At 37.6% G+C, this 19,507-nt stretch overlaps 1 protein-coding gene across 5 annotated transcripts in view; it reads right to left on the bottom strand.

Annotated features, from left to right (window-relative positions):
• Window positions 1-1,406: 1,406 nt before the first annotated feature.
• The window catches only part of RBPJ (recombination signal binding protein for immunoglobulin kappa J region), a 120,036-nt gene continuing 101,935 nt past the window's right edge, over window positions 1,407-19,507 (bottom strand). For all 5 annotated transcript variants that reach the window (XM_082464565.1, XM_082464566.1, XM_082464568.1 and 2 more), the window contains 7 exons: window positions 18,021-18,195; window positions 14,263-14,400; window positions 13,995-14,107; window positions 7,486-7,626; window positions 6,263-6,418; window positions 5,784-5,887; window positions 1,407-5,623 (listed from right to left, as the gene is read on the bottom strand). In XM_082464565.1, coding sequence (XP_082320691.1) covers window positions 5,308-5,623; window positions 5,784-5,887; window positions 6,263-6,418; window positions 7,486-7,626; window positions 13,995-14,107; window positions 14,263-14,400; window positions 18,021-18,195 — 1,143 coding nt within the window. In that variant the 3' untranslated portion in view covers window positions 1,407-5,307. The remainder of the gene's footprint in view (window positions 5,624-5,783; window positions 5,888-6,262; window positions 6,419-7,485; window positions 7,627-13,994; window positions 14,108-14,262; window positions 14,401-18,020; window positions 18,196-19,507) is intronic.

A 19,507-nucleotide genomic window follows, 5' to 3' on the forward strand; every position in this document is an offset into this window, starting at 1 on the left:
TTTCTTGTTATAGAGTTAAAACCTTGTTCCTTTTCTGTATTAGATAATACTTACCTGCCTTTTCTTTAAACCAAGATGAGTCATGATTTCTTACATACGTGTGTATGACACCTTACACTATTTATTGAACACCTGCGTGCCAGGCACACAAAAAATCTTATCCTTAACACAAAGAACTGTGTATAACTGTCCAGTCTTGCAGGTCCTACGGGAGTTGTGGCACCAGTTCTATCCCCCAGCCGTAAGCTTTAGGGTCTAACCTGTAGGTCAGGATGAAGCACCCCATTTGTACTTTACATACATCAACTTAATTTGTTGTCCTCATTGCTCTGTCTAGCACTAAACTAGGGTTTTTCAGGGTTTTTTGTACTGTATCTTTCTAGATTTTTGTTTGTTTGAGGAGAGGACTTGCTTCTGTGATCCCTCACCACTAGCACCTGATGTAGCTTGCCCTCTGCATGTTTTTAACTGGCAACCATCTACGGGTTCAAGGACAAAATATATACACATATATACACTTAATGGACCTTTCATTAGGTTGCTCAGAAAGTGATCATATACTATTTATAACAAGGGGTAGAAACATATTATTCCCATCTAAATTCTAAACCAAGAAGCTATTACCCAATCTATACATAGACTGGGAGTTTGGAACTGACATGCACACACAGCTATATTTAAAATAGATAACCAACAAAGACCTACTGTAAAATAAATAGTTTTTTAAAAAAAGAAGCTATTACCAATCCTAGCCATTAAAGCCTCACAACTCAAATTCCAACTATATTGTTTCTAAATTATTTAACAATCACTATTTTTAGATGTATTTAGCAAAAATCCTGATAACTTTGCTTATATTTTTTTCTTTTGGGGGAGGTCAGATAAATGAACTTGTTATGATTGAAAACATACGTAACAACTTCCCCCCTTTACTTTCTGTTTCCCTGTTAAACAAAGTACGCTTTCTCTCCAATGAGGAGCTCACACCAAAAAGGAAAAAACATTCTATGTTCTTTCATACACCAAACCAAATGACAACCTTACACTGGAAAAGCAAGCTACTGTTAAATAATGCTCTCCAATCTTGTTGAGATTAGCTTGAAAAGTTCCTGAATTGGGAGACAACCCAATTGGGAAAGGGGCGAAGCCCATTTCCCCGTGAAGAAGGAAGAACCACCCCCCCCCCCGCAAAAAAACCTTTCTCTTTTTAAAGCACTGTGTAGTTTAAAACATTAAAAAAAAAAAATCAGCACAGCCATCACTTTGATGTGATGTAGATTAGATAGCAAGGTAAGACTGTAAATATACCAACTGTAGTATGGAATTTGATTTTATCTCTATGAAGTATTCTGAAATCAAAGACGATAATACATGCATCAGGCACATCCAACAGAAGACTTTTACAATGGTTTACATTTCCTTTTTATTTATTTCTTGAAACTGCCCATATTGCAGGTTTCTCACGGATGAAATATGGAACTGAGCAGATTCTTTTTTCTACAAAATTATGGTATAAACTTGCTCAATTTTCTATCTTATTGCTAATAAACCTTACAGGTGCACAGTTTGTAAAATAAACCCCTTAAGGACTGAATGCGTAGAGCATGCTGCAAGGTACAAGAAATAAGCTAAAAATGAGCATATAAACCTACATCTGGACCAACACAGTACTGAATGCTGGCAAACATTTATCACAACACATGGAAAAATTAATAAAAGGAAATACAGTTCAGTCCTGAAAGGGTTAAATAGAAACCCTAATATATTATTGTTTCTAACCATCATCCCACATTACAGTGCTTGAAAACAAAGTCGAAAGTCTGGCACAGAAAATTACACACATTTGTTCAGTACTCATCAGAAACACAGCTGCTTTTGAAATCAAAAATAAGTAACTTGGTTAATAATTGAATAACATTTTGTTTCAAAAAGGAACCCCCCCACCCCCTGCATGGATTATCTGATTAAACATGACTAGTTAGTTTAGTTCTTAAAAACTGTGTTGGAAATTGAGGGCACAGATGGTACTAGTTTCATTAAAAACAAAAAAACAAAAAAACAAAAAAACCTAACCAGTTACAACTGCAAATAAGTCTGTGCAGTACGAGTGACAAATATTTCACTAATTAATACATATATGAGGATGCCTTTAGTTGCCACAGTTTAAGAAAAGTCAGCAGCAGGGTAAATTTTATACTAGTGTTCAACTCTGAAATCATTCAAAATAAAAAGGGCATTTTATATTTAAAGCCTTTAGCTTGCCATCCCAATCTATGTGATCAAATTCAACAGAACTAATAAAAACATATTGGATAACAGACTCAGCTTCTATGCCTATTTTCAGAAACTGCATAGAATCATAAGAGCATAGGCTACACTTCTAATACAGAACTTTAAAAAAAAAAAAGCTTGAATGTGCTATACTTTAACTGAAGTGGTTACCATTCTGAGAGTCTTTATAAGGGAAAATGACCAGCATCTCTAATAATGCCACCATTGGAGGAGGGGCCATGTTCTACCATAACCAGACGATAAGGCTCCTGTAAATTAAACACTGAAAATAATTCACAAAAAAAATTTTAATCAGCTGACAAAAGAACTACTAGTAAACAATAAGCCACAACAGACAAATCATTTCAGTCTTTAGTTTGTGGTATGTAGAATGTCATAAAATAGTGGGGGGGAGAATGCCTGTATATTCTTGGACTTTTCAAAAAAAAAAAAGAGTAAAAGGGTTTACAGTCTAATATTTCAATTATCTTATTAAAATAAACAAAGAGCCAAAATTAGATATAGTTAAACAGTAAAAAAGCAAAAGTTCATTTTAATAAAGCCATAAACTTGAAAAAATTATTTTGAGTTGCAATGCTGGGTAGGAATAGTTTGTTCTTCAAAAGCATCTCATCTGTTATCAGTTAATTTAATATAATTTGGTAACTAAATACCAAACCTGGGAAGTGGAGGAAACTTGTGGCCCATTCAAAGTAAGGCAGCACTGAAAACATTTCCGCGCTCTGAACAAAAAGCACTGTGTAAAGACTACTTCCAGACTCAACAGAGAGAAGAATAAATACTACTCAGAAATAAGCAAGTTTGCAAGAAAAAGCCAGTAAACAGTTAAAACAAAGAAAGATAAGGCCACAATGAATTCTGCCCTTGGTCACTGAAACAGATTTAAAGTGTGAGGCAGGATTAGCTTACAAGAGAAGCTAGTGACGGGAGCAGACTTAAAGAGAGAAAGGCTATATATAGTATAATGCAGCCTGTGAGTAATTAAAAAGGCTTGCAGTAAAGAGAAGACCACAATAACTTTTATTTAACCACTAACATGTTTTACAAATGACTTCCCCCTTGAAAACTGAGGAAAAAGTGATGTAAAGACGTTAGGAATTGTATTTACAATGGCAGAGTCTGAGCAAAAGAATGAGTAATGAAGATATCAAAGCTGGGGGTGGAGGGGAGTGGGGGGAAGCTACTAACAATGATGTTTTAAAAAGTCTACTGACGGAAACTTTTCAAAATAGCCCAGGACACCAGAAAGACAATTTCTGTATGGAAACCGCAGGAAGTTACAGTTTTGCATTCTTAAGGTACTTGTGGCTCCTGTTTTGTGGGACAGTAAAAGCTTACCACAATCTAGAGGTAGTTTTTACTCAAAGAAAGATGATTGTATTACTAGACCATGTCCTGTAACATTACACACATAGTTCCTGTAGAAAACGTAGCCCAATGAGTCTGCTGCAATTTCTAAGAAACCGAACACAGGCATGCCCAAAGTGCAGGAACAAAACCAACGTACAACTGGTGAGCCCAGCACACACAGCCAGCACACAACCCCGAATGCAACCAAATCTTAACTGAATTGAGAAGAAATGCTTTCCAAGTAGGAGACATTTGTGAAGATGCTCAGTACTGGGGAAGAGAAAACAAAAAAAGGCAGGGAGAGAAATGGAAAGATAAAGTACATTTGCATTTTTATAATCTTACAGCTATCTGTTCCTAAAGTACTGTCTTCCAGCTATTTTAGTTGGTCATCTAGTAAAAGCATCTTGTTTCAAGGTTACAATGATGTTTTGGCCTAGGCTACCCCCCACAAAAAAAAGTAAATAAAAACATGCTTTTGCTGAGATTTTCCTCATTATACAATAAGGGCACCATCTACCAACCGGTAGCAAATACTTCTGATGATATTTTTTTGCCATATGCCAACAAGGCAGAAAAACACCCTGCTGAATGAAATCACTGGGAATATTCTAACTTCAAAATAAAATGTTTAACTTACACATAATACAAGTTATGTACAAGATTAGGAGGAGGGAAAACCTGAACAAATCCTGGACCGCGTAGATACATTTCTGCACAGGAAAAGGGAAGGGAACACTGTAAAAACCAACATGTTCCACGCCATTAACTCATTAATGACTAAATGGCCACATTTAATTCCAGGTAAATGTTAGAACCTCTTGGATTACAACTATAAATACATTTTTTTAAAAAAAGGAACACACAGAAATAACTATCAACGGTGTCTGAGAACAGAGACTAAGTCAACGTACGTTGCATGTATTGCAGGCAAGGCAGAGGCATTTTTTTTAAAGCTTTTGCACAGACTTCAAATAATCTTAAAAGAAATATGCAGGCCTTTACAAGATTTGACTTGCTGAAATCAAAACACCTTCCACTCATGAAAAGTCATAAGACTTCAGCTTTTAAAGAAAATAATAAAATAAAAAGAACAGTTCCAGCCTTAGACCAAAAAGACCTGGAGGAGTATGGTAATTAGATTAAACAAGCATGGTCAGGCTTGGAACCTGAATGTACTTAAGAGCAAAAGCTCAAAGGGGGTGGGGAGGAGAACAACCTATTTGGTAACAAAGGTGTACTATATATACTGTGATATAAAAAAGGTATGGTGAAAATGTACCTTTTACTAAAGCTTATACAAGTTCCTTGGTCCATAAAAACTATGTTAGATTTTCGTCTTCTAGTTTGATTACCTTTTACTCCAGCCACATCTCTATTTCTTGCCCATTTAAACAAAACCAAACAAAAGCCAACCAAACAAAAATAACAGCTGAAAAAAATCAATTTCCAAAAGTTTGCACATTTTGATGTTTTTTTGTTTGTTTTACTGTGGCTTCTGCACTTCAAATCAGCACTTGCAGGTAATGGGGTTTTTGAATAGTATCACTGGGTATGAAAAGTTTTCCCAAGAAACCACAAAAAGATTGTTCATTTTTTTCTTTCTTTTTTTGTCAACATTTTGCCGCACTCAAGTCAGTGTAAGTCCTAGCAAAAAGACGGTAGTTAGGACACAACTGTTGCTGTAGATGACGTGACATTGGTTGAATTTGTGCTGACATTTGTGTAACTCCCCTCGCTGTTTGTGTTTGACTCATTAGGGGGCACTTGGCTGGAGTTGGCTCGAAGGATTGCTCCCGCCGCACTGCAATGTGGCCGTGGCCCCGGTTCTGGGGTGTAGGTAAAGGTAAGGCTGGTGGAATAAATGATTCCATCATTACGGACCAAAGTTACTGGAACCTGCACTGGCTGCCGGACCCATCTCCAACCTTCTCGGAATGCAGAAATGTCTGGGACAACACAGAGCATACTCTCTCCACATCTGAGGAGGAAATAGAAATCACTTAAAAGCACAAAAAATTTTAGAACTGAAACTTAAAACAAGGTTGCTTAAATACAGGACAATCAATATCAGGAAAGAGTCTCATGTACCCACACCCCCATCAAAAACTCTGGATGATGTAAAAAATTATATTAAGTACCTGTACATAGTTTCAGCTTCTACATCCCCAAACCACACTCGTAAATTTGGAGTGAAATTCTGTCCTGTAAGTTCAAGCATTGCTACGTCCCCACCGCCATTCAACTGCAATGCACAGAAAATCAGAACAATGTTGAGAAAACTTTTCATTTTTCATTAAAGTACAGTTTCTCATTCGACTATCATGTGCAAAAAAAACCGATAAATAAAAAGCTTCCTTTAAATGACATGATTATAAAGACAAAGTGAACTAAAAATATCTCAAGATAATATACAAACTGATTTACATTTAAATTTTCTTGCATAAAATTATGCTCCTCTCATTTTCTTCTTTTTTTTTTTTAAATCAACAAATGATGTGTAACAAAACCTCCAAATCACAAGATTTGGAGAAAAATCAAATTTGTGAAATAAAATTATGCCATGTCATAGCTGAGAGCAGCTGCAAAGAGCTAAAAGTCAACTTGTAAGTGGTCTCACCTGAAGACTTTCTACAACAGGCACCGGTGTGACTGGGGCAAGGACAGGGCCCATCCCCTCGTAAAATGTATACTCTGCCTTATCCGTACTAATGATTGTCCAGGAAGCGCCATCATTTATCATCTCTTTATTTGGTTCTTTTGGGCATGGAGTGGCCTTATGAAAAAAAATGGTTAGAAATTGAGTTTTATATACACTGCAGTATAAGACACTTTAACAAAGTAACACTCATAGACTGGCATTAACATGAAGAGAATTTAGTACAAATTTATAAACTTCCCAAGCACAATGCTTTGCCAATCCCTAAACAAACAGAATATTAACATGGAAACCTCACATATGGCAGGTTTTATTTTAATACAAAATATTTCAGTGACATACTAAAAACTAATAATACCTTCAGAATAACCATTTAAGTAAGAGTATACCAGTACCTGTATAATTTCTTTAATAAAAGATCAGTATCTGTGATGTAAATAGCTGTTTAAAACTCTTTAGGGATCCCTTAGAGAGAGAGAATGGGAGCCCCCTCCTGCTCAGAGAACAGCTAGAAACTTACGTACTTTCAGCTGGAAGCAACCAAAATGTTGACTGACAATCCCCTACCCCTACCTCGAAACACCTAGGTCAGACCATCAGTGCTGGGTTGAGGAGACTGGCTGTGTGTGGCCATCTCTCTGGAAAGTCTCCAGATGTTCAGAAATGAGTTTCATGTGAAAGTATAACTATTCTATTAAATCGTCTGTTCATGTCATAAATGTCCTCATGAAAGCCTTCTGAGTAAATACAGTTAAAAATTAGCTTTTGAAATGTGTCATCATTACTATCTTAGAAGACCCCAATATAAATCTGATGAGAATTACGAACGCTCCTCCAAAATAGGCAGCATCATATACAATGTTGTCTGCACATAATTTCAGGTGATTTACTGAATACTCAACATCTACTTTTGGATAATCTGAGGGGCTCTTTGTTCCTCAGAACTAGATGTTAACTGCTTCTTTTAGAACATTTTCATAGTTTTGAGTTCTTCCTTGACGTAGGATGACTACTATATCTGAGGAACATGTGGGTTAAGGACCCTTGAACTTGAGATAAATATCTGAACACACAGCTTCGTGTATTTGGATACAATTAACATTAAGCGAGAGTTTCATGTTTCTAAATGCTGCTAACCTAATAGTTTGCACATTTTAGATTTTACCAGTAATTTAAAAACATACCTGAAACTGAATTATTCTTTCTTGAGAAAGGCACAAGTACATTCTTTCTGTATCCTTAAGGTAAAATGCACATTTATGGAGCTGTGACACAGGATCATCTGCATCCAGTAATGCGGTCTGCTTATCAACTTTCCTAATTATCTGTATTTCAACAATTAAAAAAGAAAAGATCATCAATATGGAGAGTTTTCATTTCGTACACTGTCAAGAGTACACAGAAAGAATCTGCCATGTAACAATACATCACAGGTATTTGTCACATACCTACATACACAAAAGCATTTACAAACAATAAAGCTAGGTATAAGAATACTTTTAGATTGCAAGCATGTTAAGAATGTAGAGATGTTACCTTTTTCCTTGAACTCCTAAAAAAATAGGGCAGACTGGCACCTGTTTTCTAGATCAGTGGTTTCCAAACTTTAATGTCCATACAAATCATCTGGGGTTCCTGTTAAACACACATCTGTTCTGATCCCACAGATCACATACGGGGCCTGATATTCTGCATTCTAGCAAATTTCCAGCTGATGTTAATCCTGACCTTTCCAATACTATACAACGACAAATATTCCAACATCAAAGGGGTAATTATCTCTAAAGACCACTATGGGTGTGCTAGTTGGCACCTAAGTCCAGTATCATACTTATATGTTGTTTTTATTTTAACCTAAAAGAGGTTATCATTTTGCAGATTAGGAAACAGGCTCAGAGGTCAGGTTAAGTTCCTCAAAATCACTTGGTCAGTAGCTGAAGGACCAGAATATGATTCCAAGGCAGGCTGCCTGTCCAGCCTGAACTCTTTCCATTACACACTATGACCTTATAATCCAAATATTCCACAAAACACATATGGATATCTGAAAGATAATCCTATCAAACCTTAGATGTTACTTATCACATGGAAGGTAATCACTAAGTGTTTGAGGACTATGAAAATCACTCCCAACAGCACACAAACATGTTAGAACTATTTCTCATCTAAAATCAGAAGAAACCCCTTCCTTGACTATACATCCCTGTCCTTCCCTCTCACCACCCTGTTTCTCTGCTCTCCTTTACAGCAAAACTCCTCTTCCTCACCACCCCAACTCCTGAAATCTCTCCAGCCTTTTGTCTCAAAATTGCTCTTGGTGAGGCCACTAAGGACTTCAAGACAGTTGAGTCCCATGAGCACTTCTCTGTCCTCATCTTATTAGCTTTCTCAGAGGCATCCGACCCACACATTCTTCCTTCGGGGATACACCTGCTCTAACCGGCCTTTAGTCTCCAGAGCTGAGTCCCCAGATCTCTTCTCCTCTCTCCATACTCTATACTTTCTATGCTATTTAGAAGTTGGCAACTCCTAAATTTGTATCTCCAGCCATAGCCTTGCTCAGGCACTCAACGTGTATATTTAACTACCTATTCAACAGTTACACTGAAAATGTCTATTAATAGGCATCTCAATCTTAATCAAAAACAGAATTTTTTATTTCTTCCTAAATGTGATCCTCCCTCAACTCATAGCTCAATAAATGACACCACGTTCACTCAATCCTAAAACCGTGGAGTCATCCTTGACTCTTTGCTTTCTCTTACACCCAAGCTGTCAACAAATTCTGTTAGGTCTACCTTCAAACAAATCGGTCACCTCTCATCACCTTACCAGTACCATCCTAGTCTAAGGTACCATCATCAACTTCTTGCCCGAATTTTGACAAAAGCCCAACCACCTTTCTCTTTGTTTCCACAGCTATGTCCCTATGCTCTCTTATCCACAAAGCAGCCAGAATTATTCTTCCAAACATAAACCAGCCATCATTCCCTGTTTAAAACTCTCCAGTGGGGACTTCCCTGGTGGCGCAGTGGTTAAGAATCCGCCTGCTGGGCTTCCCTGGTGGCGCAGTGGTTGAGAATCTGCCTGCCAATGCAGGGGACACAGGTTCGAGCCCTGGTCTGGGAAGATCCCACATGCCGCGGAGCAAATGGGCCCGTGAGCCACAATTACTGAGCCTGCGCGTCTGAAGCCTGTGCTCCGCAACAAGAGAGGCCGCGATAGTGAGAGGCCCGCGCACCACGATGAAGAGTGGCCCCCGCTTGCCGCAACTAGAGAAAGCCCTCGCACAGAAACGAAGACCCAACACAGCCATAAATAAACAAACAAATAAATAAATAAATATTAAAAAAAAAAAAAAAAGAATCCGCCTGCCAATGCAGAGGACATGGGTTTGATCCCTGGCCCAGGAAGATGCCACATGCTGCGGAGCAACTAAGCCCGTGTGCCACAGCTACTGAGCCTGTGCTCTAGAGCCCATGAGCCACAACTACTGAAGCCCACACACCACAACTACTGAGCCCACACGCTCTAGGGCCTGTGTGCCTCAACTACTGAGCCCGCGTGCCGCAACTACTGAAGCCCGTGCACCTAGAGCCTGTGCTCCGCAACAAGAGAAGCCACTGTAATGAGAAGCCTGCGCACCGCAACAAAGAGTAGCCCCTGCTCGCCACAACCAGAGAAAGCCCGTGCACAGCAATGAAGACCCAATGCAGCCAAAAAAACAAAAAACAAAAACACACAAAAAAACCCTCCAGTGGCCTCCTATCTTACATAGATAACAGAAAGTCCGTACTGTAGATAGAGAGAGGGACTTGACAAGATGTTGCCCATGGCTAACCTTGCAGAATCACTTCCTGGCACTTCTCCCCCCATCCCCCCCGACTTGGCTCTAGCTACAACGGCTTCCTTGCTAGTCCTCACACATTCCTGTCTTAAGTTCTTTTTGCCCTCATTCTGTGAGCCTGAAATGCTCCTCACCCAGTTTCTGCTTTCCCAACTTCATTCTGGTCTCTGTTCAAATAGCCCCACTTCAAAAAGACTTCTCTGACCACTCTAAGCACTCCCATTTCCCTATCCCTTTATCCTGTTTTAATGTCTTATCACTTACATTAACCTTTTAATACAGTCTATGGGTATTGCTTTAGCTGGTTTTTGTTGACCTCCCTTCCAAAATGTAAGCTCCGGGTTTCCCTGGTGGCGCAGTAGTTAAGAATCTGCCTGCCAATGCAGGAGACACAGGTTCGAGCCCTGGTCCGGGAAGATCCCGCATGCCGCGGAGCAACTAAGCCTGTGTGCCACAACTACTGAGCCTGTGCTCTAGAGCCCGCGAGCCACAACTACTGAAGTCCACGTGCCTAGAGCCTGTGCTCTGCAACAAGAGAAGCCACCACAATGAGAAGCCTGCGCACCGCAACGAAGAGTAGCCCCTGCTCGCCAGAACTAGAGAAAGCCGACATGTAGCAACAGAGACCCAATGCGGCCAAAAATAAATAATAAAATAAAATTAATTAATTAAAAAAAAACCAAAATGTAAGCTCCAAAAGGAAAGAAAGTCTACCTTGTTCACCAATGTATCTCCAGCATCTAGACAGTGCCTGGCCCATGGGTTCAGGGCTCTTTGTAGAATGCACGTATGCATGTAGGACTGTAATACTTTGCTCCACAATGAACATCCTTAACAGTACTCACAGAATATTGTGAGGACTAAATGAATCAATATATGTAAAAGTGCTCAGAACAGTGCTATTAATATTATGCAATATTATTGGGGTTTTATTACTTGATTCACACCTGACATATTCCAAGATGATTTTTCTTTACTTAAGCCACAACTATTAAAAATCCCAATCTTTTAAAGTCAACATTCTTCGTATTTACACATTTTTAGCTCTGCAGTTTATTAGTCAGAATATTTGTCATTCTACTCACATCACCACTAATTTTTGAGTTTAAAGGGAGACACTACACTTTTAGCAATTACAGCTTCTAAGATATTCTGTGAGACTAATTAAACTCAAGCAAAATGTTTCCATTCAATGCTAGTCTTAAAGGTGTATTTAAATTTAATGATGTTTGGATTTTAGGGAAATAAGTGAATTTTGAATGATGTAAGTTTAAAGCTTACTGTAAGTCTACCGCACTCACCTATGACTTCACCACGTAAGAGTCAACATTTGCCTAGGACACTGTCATTTCTGTAATCCACTGTTTCTCCACTACCTAGTAATAATAAGCATATTGAGAACATGGGCCATGTTTGGTTCAATTTTATTTCCCATAATAGTTCTCTGGACATAGACGCTGCTGAATGACCTAGTCTCACCAATAAAGAAACCAGAGATGTCCCCTACTATTTGGTATCAAACTTGCTGTGATCATTTCTAATTCTTAAGGATAGGAAAGAAATCTGAGAAACCAGATAATACGAATGTTCTAACAAGCTATGTGTGATGAATTCTACATTCATAAGACACCAGAGGTTACTCCAACTAGCTCTCTCTCTTCTACGCTGGCTTTGTAGGTTATTGGTACAGGATTTTCCATATTTCTGAGGTAAACAGGATATAGCTCTTAAGGACAGAAAACATATCTTATTCATATTCCTAGCACTATACCTGGTAAATGCCCAGGCTGAATTCATGTCGCTGATTAGTTTATCTAACAGATTTTAGATGTCCCAAACCTCTGGGGCATCTGACAGCCTTGAGGACGTGGGATAAATACTAACCAGTGTTTCTTGTTAGTTGGCTAGACCTACATAGACTGTGCCTGTTTTTAAAGTACCCTAAAAAACAGGATTTCTCACTAGGACATTCATCCCATTGAAACTTGGTCTTGGAGGGAGAGTGTTTTCCAAGCAAAGATCTCCAATAAGGCTAATATTCTAGGAAGCATAGCATGCAATGTTCAGATATTAAGACAGTGTCATCCTTCTTGAAAGCACATGAAAGCTGTAGAATGCCTCCTCTGAAAAACGTGCCTTTGTTGAAAACTGCACGTTAAGTGGAGGTAAAGGAGGGCAGGAAGTAGTGCAGACCATATAAAGCCTAGCTATGACTCTGAGGAATCTAACTCCTCAGTCACACAATCTCTAGAAAGAGGTATTTATCGGTACATTGTTAACGATGGTACTGCAACTTTTCCTAAGGCATTCTCTGGATCAGGTTTTTTATTGCAACATTTTTATAATCAGAGCCACATACTTTTGAATGTTGAAAATATTCAATTAAAAATGACGTTCAAGGGGCTTCCCTGGTGGCGCGGTGGTTGGGAATCCGCCTGCCAATGCAGGGGACACGGGTTCGATCCCTGCTCCAGAAAGATCCCACATGCTGTAAAGCAACTAAACCCGTGCGCCAAAACTACTGAGCCCGTGCTCTAGAGCCTGTGAGCCACAACTACTGAGCCCATGTGCCGCAACTACTGAAGCCCGCGCGCCTAGAGCCCGTGCTCCACAATGAGAGAAGCCACCGCAATGAGAAGCCCGCTCACTGCAACAAAGAGTAGCCCCCGCTCACCGCAACTAGAGAAAGTCCGTGCGCAGCAGCGAAGACCCAACACGGCCAAAAATAAATAAATAAAATAAATAAATTTATTAAAAAAAAAAAAGAGAGATGACCTTCAAGCAAGGCAGACTGGTACTTTACATGAAACTAAGTGAAAACACTACTTTAAGATTTGAGTCTGTCTTCTAAGTGGCCCATATATAAGCTGTTGCTGATCAGAGGCATAGGCCTCTGAATAGTGATTCTGTAGCACAAGCATTTAATACCAAAGCAAATAAACATTATCCTTGGAATACAGTGACACATAATGAATGAAAAGAGAAGAACTTGAGTAAATGTTGATTCAGCTTCTTTTTTGGTGTGTCTTTCTTTCTAATTTATGCACCCTTCTTTCCCTACCTTTCCCCTTTTTATAATTTGCCTCAGGTTCAAGGTTTTGTAAATTTATATTACTATGTTTCACATATTTTGGCTTATGAAGTTGAAATGGGAAATGAAATCACCTTGCACAACTATGACACAGAAAAATATAACAAAACAAAAACAATAAAATGATGCATTTACTTAGTTATAGATCAACCCAGCTCCTGCTGAATAGTCCCAGAAAATATCAGCCAATGAAATATTTCATCAAAGAGATACAAAGCATATTCAGGAAAGTAATACTAAAAGTTCTTCCATTCACTTAACCCCCTCCCCCAACCTGACCTTGAATCAAACTTACTCATAAACCCCCTCCATCTTTAATATAACTAAATTGTGTTCTGTTTCAGAAAAGGAGGGGGAAGATGACAAAGGGTATATGAGGGGCTTTTGCTTCATTCTGCTAAGAACAGCAGTTCTTTACAGTTTCAAAAAGCCCCAAACACTATGCCTCTCTACCAGAGTAAGAAATACCAATTTTAGTTAATTTTTAAATCCATCTTCCTTTGGGAGAATAAAATAATAAAAATTATGCTTATATTTTTAAAGAAATTTAAAATTCTATGCTTTTGAAAACTTGGTCCTGTGTTGGGATGCAGCAGGTACCACAAAGAATGAATAATGTATCTACATTAGTTAAGAAAATGAATCTTAATGTAACTTTATAGTGCCCTCTATTGAACATATCCAGATATACAACCAAAAAGGGAAACGGCCACCAACGTTTATTAGAAACAGTCATGAAGTCATTAAGGCCATACCAATCTTGGGAGTGCCATGCCAGTAACTGAACACACAAGTTTGACTGTTTGTCCATAATGGATGTATCCATCGCGGACTGTGAATTCTTCTCCTTCTGATTCATCGTCATCCACTGCAGTGCAATGGAAACAGATCAAATTATCATCTTTTAGAACTTATTAATCTGCTTATAAAAATGACAAAACTTAATATATCTGTATGTCTTATTAGTAAAAAGAATTTAATAATTTCACACGAAAAAAATCAAATGCATATTTTTATACTCACAGAGATGAATATAAAATGCTCCCCACTGCTGAGAACTGGCATGGAAATTACCTCCTTCTACATGCAAGTATCTGGTACTAACTGTCTGGGATCGAAGTCGATTAAACAGAGCCACCTTTGTTCCTGAGGCAATGCATACTGCAAAGAAAACACAGCTCCTATTTATGTGAGTGGGGTTTGGGGGCGGGGCAAGAGTGGAGAGCAAGAAGGGACCAGTACCCGGTGAGTCAGGACTATGCTTTACTATCATTTAAGAATTAATGGATTCTGCTAACAATTTTTTTAACCCTCTAAGAAAATACAGATGATAACCCCCCAAAAATCAAGGTAACTCTATCAATAATGTCAAGCTAAAGATATATAATACGTCCATAAAAATCTTTTTTACATGAGAGTTACACAGTATGTTTAATGCGGTGCTGTTTTTTAAGAGGAAGTTACTTTTAAAATAATAAGTGTCCAACAGTAGGAAATTGATTAAATAAATTATAATATCATTCACCTATTTGAATAATGTGTATTTAAACGCATTGGTAAGAAAATATCTCCCTGATGTATCACTGAATGGAAAGCACACTCTTTATACTGTGGTTTCATTAGGTAAACATATACATTTTTATGTGACAGCATGTGTCTCCATGTGCTCACATCTAATTCTATGGAATACATTCATAGAGAGGGGTGTGGAAGGATGTTTACCAAAGTTGATGGCAACTGCCTCTGGACACTGTGATTTTAGAGATTTTGTTTCCTTCTAAATACCTTAAAGTACAGCATTGCATGAAATTTCTTGAAAACACAACCACACCTATGTAAGCAAGAAAATACTCTGAAAATGAAATATGTTCTCTGCCATCAAGTAACTTAGAGTCAGTAGAAATACAAAATTAAAGAGGTTAAATAAAATCCTGTAATTTGAATTGGAAACAGCCTAAATACATGACATTATACCTCCTGATGCAAGAACACTACATCGCTGTGAAGTAGGCTTGCCCTCCAGTAACAAACAACAAAAAAGAACCAAAGAACAACAACCTTAAATCTGATCAAGTTTCTAAATTTCCTGACAAAGACTCTCTCCTTGACCAAACTTTAGACAGGCTCCTCTGAGCCCTTTTTCCACCGGGACTCTTCCTTGGGCTCTGGCATTGGCCTGCCTAGCCCAGTTATTGCCAAGAATCCTGCTAAACCATCCTCCCATCCATGACATCTGATCAAGTTCCTCCCCTCCACCTTTATATCTGATCATCTAGGCCTGTCTTTATAAAAATTCTGGTAAGCTAGTTTGTCAAGAATCCCCCTACCCTTGATGTCTCTCTCCTCTTAGTAACTTTTCATCCACTGACCCCCTCAACTCTGTTCCTTGGCTATAAATCCCCACTTCTCCTTGTAGTATTTGGAGTTGAGCTCAGTTCTTTACTGAGATCTCTTTTCCCTACTGCAACAGTAGTGAATAAAATCTGTTTCTAACCACCTTTAGTGTCCAGCTCTGTTCCTCTTTGACACTACAATTTACAGAAAACACATTAAACTACACCAAGGAAATACAATTAGCAAATTCCAGTATGTGGAAATCTCTCATGGTCAAAGGACTCAGTCTCTTGAATAAATAAACTACAAGAAGAGAGAGAGAAAGAGAGAGATGAAGAGAAAATCCACAGATTAAAAAAAACTCAAGGACAGGTCAACACAATATACAGAATAATATCTGGTGGATCTTATTTGAATTTTGATTCAACCAAAGGGCTAAAAAAAACCCCACATTTTAGATAATTTTAAATTTGAGCACTAGCTAGGTATTTAATGATACTAAGAAATTATTTCTTTTTATAGTTGTTTTATGTTTGTTTTTATGTGATCATGATATTGTAATTATATTAGAAAACAAGAGACCCTATCTTTCAGAGATACAGAGAAATATTTACAGATGATCTAATGTCTTGGATTTGCATCAAACTAAAATGAGGGCAGAGGAAAGTGTGGGTGGGGTAGGGTTACAGGTGAAGATAAATCAAGACTGGCTTGAAGTTAAGATCACTGCTGTAAGTTAGAGGATGAACACAAGAGGTTTCATGTCATTATGCAACTGTCTACTTTAGTATGTTTGAAAATTTCCATAATATAAAGTAAATGATGATGATAATAATGACTGAGCAGACTAAAAACCATCCACTATATAAAATCCCATTAAGTTCATAATAAAACAAAACAAAACAAAACAAAAAAAACAAGCAAATAAACCAAAATCCTAAAACCTCACTGGTCACCTTCAAAGAATACTATTGTTATTCTGCAAATTAGTAAATAAGAACTTATCCTGGCTTTTCTACATAGACTATACTTAAAGCAAACAGCTAACAAATGCAAAAGTTAAGAATAAAAGAATTAGAAAAATCATCATTTTGCAGCCCTTAATGAAATACTAGATTTAAGCAGCCATCATGAAGGGCTACTAAAATCATTAGGTTAAAGGTTGTTGAGGAACTTTATAACTGGTGGATTAGACTAACAACAGCTCAAATTACTATAACCAATCTTAATATAACAACAAGTGGGATAACCAGATATTACATGACTTCTGATCTGATAGAAATGAACATACATAGGATCAGCTAATTCTAAAATAAAAGTTTAACCAACAGTTTGTAGAAAATATGAGAGACAGAGGAACACGTAATCAGCCAGATCCAGAATATGGAAATTCCACAGGAAAAATGACCCAGTGTCAACAAATAACACAGAAGGAAAAACAGGCTGGTGGAAAGAGAAGAAACTATTACAGATTAAAATGTATGAACCTTGCTTGGATCCGAGTTTGAACAAGCCAACTGTTAAAAACAACAACAACGCTACAACTGTAAAAAGGTATTTCTGAGACAATGTGATAAATCTGCACACGGACTGGCCATTAGATGGCATTAACGAACTACCATCAACTGTTGTTGGGTATAATGATGTTTAAAAGAAAATTAGCTGTTAGAGAGTCACTACTGCAGAAATGGTTGAAAGGATAGGATGTCTGAGATTTACATTAAAAAATTCCAGCAGTTGGAGGAGGAAGGGGTGGTGGTGATAGAGATGATAAAACAGAATTGGTAAAACCTGTTGAGGCCAGGTGGTCACCTTATACTACTTTCTCCCTTTTATGTAAGTTTGAAAGTTTTCGTAATAAAAAGTTAAAGAAAACTGGGTACAGAGGCTGAAGTGTATAATTCAAACAGCATTTATCTGCTATAGCCTAAAAATGTGCTGATGAGGCAGCAGTCTCTGCCAGTGCAACTACGTTAAAATTTTTGTTCAGGTTCTCAGGACAGCCTTCCAAAGCCCATTTGATGTAACAGTGTTTCTCAAAGGGGTGCTTTTGATATTCTAAGCGAATCAGTTCTTCGTGGAATGGGAACCTTCTCAGGCACTACAGGACGTTTAGACACCCTAATGCGAACATTACTCCCTCCAGTCACTGGGACAGCAAAAGGAAACTCCCATTTCTCCAAATGCCTCTGGGTGGCAGTGATGAACCAATCCTGTTTAAAAACCACTTCCCTACACCAGGTATTGCCCATTTTTAATTAAAGAAAAAGACAATAAAGCAGCAGTAATAACCGAATATGACTTTCAGATAAAGTGAAGACCACAAAAAGTATCTGCAAAAAATGAACTGGCTACTGAAAAGTAATTTTTAATTTAAAAAATAGTTGAATTTGTCTTATTAGTTCGTGCTGGGAGTTGAGGACAAAAAAGAAAACAAGTATACATACAGTCAGCATTTTTCAATGACTGCTTCTTTTTGGAAGGTTTGGAGATGACTTTTATCCGCTTGCTGAGGAACACACCAATGTCATCACTATTGCCATAGAACATCTTTACAGAGAGCATGAAGTGCTTTCTCTTGTCTGAATCAGATATATACAATGTTTTGGCCGTGCAATAGTTCTGTGAAAGAAAAGGCAAGTTTTAATAGCACCAAAACCCTGTCAGCTGTACCTGCAACTCAGTATGGCCACGTCTAAGTTTCATCAGACTTAAAGGCAGTAATTCCAAAGAAGAGCTGATAAAACCAACTGTGAAAAGTACTGATCTCTCAAAACAAAGTACAAAGCCTTCCTTATCAAGTCTACGAAATACTAACACTGTGTTCTGTTTTCCCCTCTCAAAAAGGCTTTTAAAAAAGTCTTTTCTTGTTTTATACAGCTCTACATCTATTTCACAGAATTACCAATGTTATATCAGTAATTTTTTAAAATAAAATTTTACAGTTAAAAAATTCCATGACTGTCTTTCTGCAAATAAGATATAAAGAAGGCTATCAGAACTCAATTAAATTATGTAAAAGATTTTACCACTGATTCTTCTCAAAATAGTACATACAATGTTTTTTCTTATATAGCCGAACACTAGAGCAACCACCCATGAGTCTGAGGAAAACAATATTTTCTGAAATAGCTAACTTTGTCCAATGGGATAATTCCTATTGCATCACCAAAAGAACTGAATTTAAAGGTACTAGAGAAAACAAACGCAGCAAAGTACTATGTCAGTTTACCAGAAATTAAAGTCTGGTAACTGAAAGGATAGTATTAAGGAGTTATAGCACTTGTAAAACAACAAAGATACTCTGAAATGCTACTATTTCAGTTATATATGACAATTCTAAAATCCTTCCTATTCCCCTGATCCCTGTGAATGAGGGAAGAGGCTAAATTATTGATCTCCTTTTCCAGACTGGGTAAATAATGCTCAAGTACGGCTTAAGTATTTAAAAATCTGAAATATATATATATATATATATATATATATATATTTTAAAAATCATTGCTCTACTTTAAAATTAGGCTAAACAAGTTTCTTGACTACCTCTGCTGTGCGTTCCTTTTAAAAAGTAGTGCAAATGCCACTCATTTAAAAAATAACTAATGGGCTCTAGGTTTTTAATCTTTAAAATATTACTCACAGCCAATTTTAGTACCAGAACAAAAATCATGCCATAGCAGAACAAAAATCATGCCATACTCTATTTCATTTCTCAACAGCAAAGTTATATAAGAAAATTTAGGTACCATCTTGAATATTTTACTCAATTAAGTTTTTATAAATTCAAAAGGGTGATAAAAGCTTTGAGAGGCTTTGTTCTGCACAAGGCAAAGTTAAGATAAAGCTCATAATAGTAATAAGAAAGATTAAAACAACAGCCTTTGCACTCACTCAGCTCCTTTCACTCAAGGATCTCTAAGTGCTCAGGGATGCT

The sequence above is a fragment of the Balaenoptera physalus genome, assembly GCF_965194825.1.
Source record: "Balaenoptera physalus genome assembly, chromosome: 5".
Taxonomy (NCBI): Eukaryota; Metazoa; Chordata; class Mammalia; order Artiodactyla; family Balaenopteridae; genus Balaenoptera; species Balaenoptera physalus.